Raw genomic sequence first — 8,174 nt, forward strand, 5'->3', positions numbered from 1 at the left:
GAGTTCTCACCCCTTAGGCCTTCCTGAACCACTCTAGTGAGATGTGTTCTGATGCATACTTGCCTCTCTGAATGGTGAAGCAAATGAGTCAGTGTTTCTGTGTGTGTGTTTTGCCTCCCTATAGGTAAACATGAAGGAAGCAAGGGAAAAGGTCTAAAATCTTCTTTCTTACTAAAAGTCAAGAGTTGGATATTAACTTTAATGTTAATACAGACTACCCTGAAATTTCACAATTTGCATGACTTTGGAATATTTTTTAAGAAGTACCATTTAGAACAGTCATTTTAAATCCAAGAAATTTTGTTTCCTTGTTTGCTAGCTTTAACAAAATTAACACATTATCTTCTTATACATTCTCATATTAGCCTTATTACAGCATGAGAACCTTGGATGATGCAATATGTGAAGTGAGTGCACACATTAAATCTGAGCCCTGACCCCAGTGGCCTTTCACCATCCTCACTTACAGGACAGAACTTCATCCTGTGCTGGATAGTGAGCTCCATACTAAGATACATTCTCCAACATCTGTCCACAAGCAGCCACCTGCTATAAACAGTACTCAGAGCACAGCCATCAAGTGTGGGGTTTCCTGTCAGTACTAGAAAAGAAAGCAGAGGGTAGTGTGCTTTAGCTGTTTCATGTTAGGAGTAAGGTTTTTCCTGCCGACCTGGGCCCAGAGCCATACCAGCCCCAAATAACACACAGAGACTCTGTATTAGATATAATTCTGTTGACCTGTTACTTGTTTCTTATCAGTTAGCTCTGTTTTAAATATTAACCCATTTCTATTAATCTAAGTACTTCCATGTGGTCTCATCTTACCGGAGACAGGGACCGACACTCTGTTCTCTCCAGTCTCTCCATGCTGACTCCTCCCTACTACTTCCTCTTTCCTCCTTGTCTCCTAGTCCCTCCTATCTTCCTTTCCTATTGGCCAACAGTGCTTTACTCATTACCCAATAGGAGAAACATATTTATAGAATGACATCTCCCATCAGTTTCACATGCTTCAGATTCTAAAAGTACATCTGAATTTTAGGAAGTGCTTATCCATCCTTGCTCTTCGTATCTCTCCACACTCAGGAGATGGGGGTGTTGACGGGCTGTCCAGCTCTTCTGAGGTTGTAACTGTAAGTAGATGGGAAGTTACACAGCACAAATAGGCATTGAAGTCCACAACTGTATGAGCTTACTGAGTCATCCTTGAATGGGCTTTTAGTAAGCGTACAATATAGAACATTACCCAGCAACTGAAACTCTAATAATCCCTTTTGGAATAGTAACAAAGACTGCCTGAATTATAGGGAAAAAAGGTGTTTTTAAAGTGAACAGTATGGGATGTTAACTGTGGGAACATTTGGTTTATTGAGCAGCTGAAAACAGTGAAAAAGAAAAAGTAAGAAGCACAAGAAGTTAGAGGTTAGCTGGGATGGTTGGGAGTTTTGTAATCCATATATTAGTGCTGAAGGCCTTTGAGTGTAAGATTGAAGGGGGAATGAGGTTGTTAGTACAGTGAGGTTTCCATCCTAGACTCATGCATTGGTAGTCTGTCAAGTTTAGGAAGTGTGCTAGCTGCTTCCTATTAGAAGTAGAGGGTTTCCCAGGGGAAGAGTCCTGCTAGACAATAAAGTAGCTAGATGTGGTGCTAGACCCTCTACCACTGAGCTGAATCACCACTCCCATATTGAGTGATGTTCAAAAGTGGGTTTCAAGATCTATAGAAGGAATTAAAATGGATTGTTACACCTATGTTTAAACTTCTGCGTGTAGTCCTGTGCCCACTATATATGTTAGCTACCAGATGTGCTTTTTGTTTAGTGATATATTTTCTTGTGCATGACACATGTAGGAGGAGCATGCAAACAACAGCTTGTCTTGGCAAAAGAACATTTGAATTTAAGGCCAAATATGAAGGAATTATCCAGGGACTGGTTAGTGAACTGAGCACTTTTACAGATGGTAGCTAGAGGCTCTCCCATTGCCCTATTACAAAATTGTTAAAGGAATTGGCTTTGAGGGCCAGCAAGATGACTCAGTGACTAAGAATGCTTATTTCCAAGTTGATGACCTGAGTTTGATCCCTGAGAGCCATGAAGGGAAGGAGGGAGCCAGCTCCTACAGGTTGTCCTGTCCTCCATATTTGTTGTGGCATGCATGTGTCCCCTCCCCCCACCAAAAGTGTATTTTAAAAAAAAGTAACCTTAGCCTTTAAGAAGTAGAGGGAGGAGAATCAGTTGTTCAAGATCATCTTTAGCTAAATAAGGAGTAGATGCCACCCTAGATGATTGATTTAAGACCCTGTCTCAAAAAGAAGAAGAGGAAGAGGAGGATGAAGAAGAGGAAGAAGACGACTTTGAGAATGATGGATGTTTGTAGTTAGATATTTCTTGTGCCATACTTCAGTATCTCATAAGCAAATTATTAAGAAACATTTTCATTTTTCTTTGATTCTTGACTTGTAGGAAAAGAAATCCACTGATGGTTTATTTCTGTATTTAAAGAGGTTTGAAACACTTCAGGGATCCCAATGAAAAGCCAAGCGCCTTCAGTATAGCAAGATGAGAACTTTCTGTTGCTGTTGTTATTGTTAAAGAGGCTTGTGTTTTTTTTTTGTTTGTTTGTTTGTTTGTTTTTTTTTTCCTTTGGAAGGGTAGTGAACTGCTTCAATGTTCCTGTATGCATGCTGAATGAGTTAACATACAGTATTAATGTGCTTGGCCTGAGCTTTAGCACTCGCTGTCATTTGATGAGTGACACCCTTAGGTGGCTAGGTAGCCTGAGTGCTTTGTGCAGTTTTGAGTAGTGACAGTCATACTATACCTAATGATTTTTCATTTCAGGCACAATTCAGATTCAGAAGCGCCAGCAGTTAGTCAGTAAGATCCACAGAGATGAGCTCACTGATATGAAGGACTACCTCTCACAATGCCAGCAGGAACAAGAGTCTTTTCTAGATTCCAAGGTGCGTATTAATTAAACATTGAGAAATAACCAACAGTGATGTAGAGATAATTGTTTGAGCTAGGTGTGGGGTGTGCGCACACTATAACCCTGAACTAGAACTTGAGGACTAAGGCAGTATAGTATAGATCAGGCCAAGTTCAAGACTAGCCTTGGCCTCAGAAAGCCAAGAAGGAAGAGTGTAGAAGCCAGCAGTTGAGCTTCCTAGACGTAGTAACAGCAAAGATCAATCAGTAAATAACTGGGATGGGTAAGATGGCTCAACAGGTAAAGGGACTTGTTATCAAGCCTGACCACAGTTGTCCTCTGACCTCCACATGACTACCTACAGACAGAATTTAAGACACACAAGTAAGTACAATAAAATGAAAAATAATGTTGGCACATTGGTGTGCATCATGTAACTTCTCTTGGCGCTCATGTTAGTGAAGTAATCTGATCAATTCATTTTATAAATTGGTCTGCAAGGCTAGCAGATCTAACTTCAAAGGTTCTTCCCCCTCCCCCCCAAGGTTTCTCCGTAGCTCTTGGATATTGGAGCCTGTCCTGGAATTCACTCTGTAGACTAGGCTGGCCTCAAACTCAGAACTCAGAGATCCACCTGCCTCTGCCTCCCCAATGCTGGGATTAAAGGCTTGTGCCAACAGTGCCTGGGTTCAAAAGATCTTTTAAAATTGGTGTGTGTGTGTGTGTGTGTGTGTGTGTGTCTGTGCATGTGCATGCTTTGCATGCTTGGTGCAAATGTAGAGATAAAAAATAACTTCAGGAGTTGGTTCTCTGCAATCCACCAATCAGGTACTAGGGAATCCAGTTCAGGTCATCAGGCCTGGCAGCTGAGCCATCTTGTAAACTATAGTTTTAGTAGTCTTAGGTCTTGCTCCCCCCCCCCCCAAGAGTTAGTAAGTTAGTGAAACAACTGTTTCAGTTAGTTGTTTTTTACATGTAAAATTCTATTATTTTCTTCTAGTTTTTTGAATTCAAGTTTACTTGGATTTTGGGAAGTAGTTAATTATGTTACCAGGATTCAGGCTGTCTTCTGTATAGAGATGTTTCCAGGAGACTCTGGATTTACACACTGACACATAGTAGCATTTCAGTGCTGGGATTAAAGGCATGTACCACTACACCATGCTGCCTTCTGAATATTTTTTAATCCACATTGGTACTGAGTCTGGGGCTATGCAGGTACCAATGGCTGATTTTGTTGTTTACTCATATAAGGCAAATGTAGATAACTGTAAAACATCTTAGTTGTTGAGTGTGGAGGCCTATACCTTTAATCCCAGCACTTGGGAGGCATATCTCTGATCTATAGAGATCTCTGAGGCCAGCCTGATCTACATACTGATTTCCAGGACAGCCAGGGCTATGTAGAATTCCTGTCTCAAAATTAGTGAATAAATAGAAAAACCTTAGGTCTTTGTCTGTAGGTATCTTTTCAGGACAGCCCCAGTAATAAGGTGGAAGGGCTTTCCTCACTTTTCCAGTTCACACATTTGTATAATCTGATGGTGTGTCTATATGCAGCACTGAGATTTGAATCTGGGGCCTTGGGTCTGCTAGTAAGTGTACTCAGCCCTTTTTTAGTCTATGAGAGATGAATGCAGTTCTGCCTAGCTTGTCCTTGCTTGAATTCTCCCTCCTCGTGTTCTTGATTTCACAGAGCTGCCTGCCACACATTTCCTCCCATGTGACACTTGTGTTTCCTTTTTATTTTTGAGAACGAGAAACTTCTTAAATATATGACAAGTGGCATTGAGCATTTTCCCCCATTTCCTAATACTGTTTAAGCTCATATACATATACATATACACCAATATGTGAGTAATAAAGGTTATGGTTGTTGCATGATAAAGATTTAGATTAAACTTTGCAAGCACTTGACATTTCTCTTCTCTTTTAAAAAAAATAAACCCATCCAGTCACTGAAAGAAAACCTTGAGAGGTGTTGGACTGTTACTGAAGCAGAGAAGGTTACCTTTGAAACTCAGAAGAAGAATCTTGCAGCAGAAAACCAGTATTTAAGAATCTCTCTGGAGAAGGAAGAGAAAGCCCAGTCTTCCCTGCAGGAGGAGTTACGGCAACTGAGGGAACAAATCAGATTGTTGGAGGATAAAGGCACAAGTACCCAGTTAGTTAGGGAGAACCAGGCTCTTCAGCAGGATTTAGAAGTGGAAAAACAGAAAACAAACAGTTTCCTTAATGAAAGGGAGACTCTGATAGAGGAAGCAAAGATGCTGAAGAGGGACCTGGAGATAGAGCGGCTCACAGCGATGGCTCTACGGGCAGAACTTGAGCAGTTAGGCCCTTGCCAGGCCCAGGCCCAGGCCCATGCAGATTCTCCCAGAGTGCAGACTGAAGAGAAGGAAGTTGTGCTGTTACAGGAGAGACTTGCGGAATTGGAGCAGAAGCTAACCTTCGAGCAGCAGCGCTCTGACTTGTGGGAAAAACTGTATGTTGAGGCGAAGGATCAAAATGGAAAGTTGGAGACCGAAGGGAGGAGGAGAGGAAGCCGTGGAAACCCCAGGGCTAAAAGCAAGTCAAAAGAGACATTTCTGGGGACAGTTAAGGAAACATTTGATGCTATGAAGAATTCTACCAAAGAGTTTGTGAGACATCATAAAGAAAAAATCAAGCAAGCGAAAGAAGCTGTGAAGGAAAATCTGAAGAAGTTCTCAGATTCAGTGAAATCCACTTTCCGACATTTCAAAGACACCACCAAGAATATCTTTGATGAAAAGGGCAGTAAGAGATTCAGGCCTTCGAAAGAAGCAGCTGACAAGCCAAGAACAGCTCATGGTTATTCTTCATATTCCCTGCACGAGGCACTGAACCAAAACCAGAATTGCAGAGGATCTTCTGCACAGAGTGAGGGAGGGAGAGAAAAGCCTAGTCACACAAAAGAAAGTAGAAAAAAGGCAAATTCAGATACGTACAAGGCCAAGTTTGACTGCAGGGACACCCATTCCACCAGAAGGGTTTTTTCTGGCATGTTTGAATGTGCCGGAAAAGAATCTGTTAGCTCTGTTAACACAGCAAGTCCTATCAGGATAAATGACTTCAGACAGCTGATTCAGTGGTACTTACTGAATGAACTGGATACTTTCCACCACTGGGAAGAGCTGGATCAGTTCATCAGTCCATTTTTCCCAAATGGTGTCTTTAGACACGATCAGAAGCTCTTTGCCGACTTTGTTGATGCAGTGAAAAGTTACCTTAAGGGAATAATGGAGTACCAAGTAGAGGATGACAATTTGGAGAAGTTGGATCAATACATATATAGACACTTTGGGCACATTTTTGCCCTTCCGTTTGGACCCAGGTCGGTTTACATAAAACCATGTTACTATAATAGCTTCTAACAGTGGTACATTGCATAGTGGGTTTTTGTTTTTTTGGTTTTTTTTTTTTTTTTTGTTTTATATCACTGAGCTTCTTGGAAGGCTACTGTTTGTAAGAGGTACGCTTTGGAGCCTGTCCTGGAACTAGCTCTATAGACCAGGTTGGCCTTGAACTCAGAGATCTTGCCTGCCTCTGCTTCTGCCTCCTGAGTGCTGGGACTAAAGGCGTGCGCCACCAACGCCCGGCATGTAAGAGGCAAGCTTTAATGTCACTGAAAATCAGAATAAATTGAAAGACAGTTTTAAAATTTAACTATTGCAAACTTAAAAAAACAAATCCATGTATTATGTAATCACTTAGGTTGAACAAATGGTTGGATTTCTACCTTAAACATAGTTCAGTTCAATATTAACTTATTGGTTTCTCTCAGTACAGTTCATGTAACTAAGTAAAATTATTGCCCTTTAATCTTTGACTTAGGAAGCTAGAGACATATTTTAATGTGCAGTTCAGATCATGTGGACCTGCCACATGTGTAATCATTGTTGGTTTTATGTGACAGTTTAAGAGTAGTACTAATTGAAGGGTTACTACAGGGAAGAGTGATGCTCAGGATCCACAATGCCCCATAATGTTCTTCAAAACTGTATCTATGGTCCTTCAGCTTTTTATTCTGTAACTGCAAATATGTGGTATTTACCTCTGAGAGTCACACAGTCCCATCTTCATGAATAAATGCAATGTGCCTATAAAATAATGAGGCTGGCTTCTGATGTCTTAGTTCCTGAAGCAGGCAGGTGTCTAGTGCTGTGATGAGCAGGGTTAGGAGGCTGCTTTGAGGAAAAATGAGCAACCCCTTGCTCTTTAGGAGTTAGGTGTGCACTGGTGGTGTGAAGATGTAGGGGCCTCGGGCGGTCTGGAGATGGTTGGAAGAGCTTCATGATTGAAATGACCTTGCATCTAAACTTGTTTTGAAAGTAGCTTTTGGAAGAGAAGTGAGAGTACATGGATAGGGGAGGGCATCTCACTGGAATGGAAGTTCATTTGCAAAGGTGTGGAGAAATGGAGACCTTCTTTACTTACAGAAACAGGTGGGCTCGGGGTGAATCAGGAAAGTCTGTTTTGTCCTCAGGTAACTGTCTTGTGAGAGATGGAGACTTTCTGAAGGATTTTGCCATGGGGTGGAATTGTGTCTAGCCTCTTAGGTGACTGGCATCAGCCAGGAAAGTTGATTGGCAAGCTGTGACACCAGCTGTGGTGATCTGTACTTGAGAAGCTGAGGAGGTGTTGGGAGGAGATGATACACTTAAAACAGTTGTATCTTTTGTAAGTGGAGTTGAAAGGAAGTAATTTGCAATATATCTGGAAAGACTTCATATATATATCTGGATATTGATATTCAGAGACTACAAAAAAAGGTACTAAGCAGAGGATCCAGAAGTGAATTGGTTTGGGGGAGGGGGGGTTCCTGTTGATCCTTATTTGGAGAGGATGGGTTGGCGGTTACTTGCCCAGCAATCTTTACTCAGTCTCACTCCAAAGCCAGTCCCCATTGGAGATCTAGTGCAGGACATGACACCAACAGGTATCCCAGTTAGAGAAGGCTAAGCAAGAAAGACTGCAGAATGACAGCACAAGAATCCAGATGTGAGTCAGTGCTTAGAGCTGAGGACTGCAGGGCAGTTGACATGGTCTTTGTGTGAAGCAATGGAGAAGCCTGGTGTTGGAGTGTTAGGAAAGTTAAGAGACAGCTTTGCTTTGCAAGATGTGTATTCAGTTGAGGGATAAAGCCAATGGAGATGAGACTTATTTAAAAAACTGGAAATATCTCATTATTTTATTGTCACATTCTTGTTCCTCATCACTTG

At 41.5% G+C, this 8,174-nt stretch overlaps 1 protein-coding gene across 3 annotated transcripts in view; it reads left to right on the forward strand.

Annotated features, from left to right (window-relative positions):
- Positions 1-8,174, forward strand: part of Ccpg1 (cell cycle progression 1) — a 32,082-nt gene that overhangs the window by 23,009 nt on the left and 899 nt on the right. For all 3 annotated transcript variants that reach the window (XM_051197937.1, XM_051197935.1, XM_051197938.1), the window contains 2 exons: positions 2,844-2,965; positions 4,887-6,286. In XM_051197937.1, coding sequence (XP_051053894.1) covers positions 2,844-2,965; positions 4,887-6,286 — 1,522 coding nt within the window. The remainder of the gene's footprint in view (positions 1-2,843; positions 2,966-4,886; positions 6,287-8,174) is intronic.

The sequence above is a fragment of the Phodopus roborovskii genome, unplaced genomic scaffold (genome assembly GCF_943737965.1).
Source record: "Phodopus roborovskii unplaced genomic scaffold, PHOROB, whole genome shotgun sequence".
In the NCBI taxonomy this organism is placed as follows: domain Eukaryota; kingdom Metazoa; phylum Chordata; class Mammalia; order Rodentia; family Cricetidae; genus Phodopus; species Phodopus roborovskii.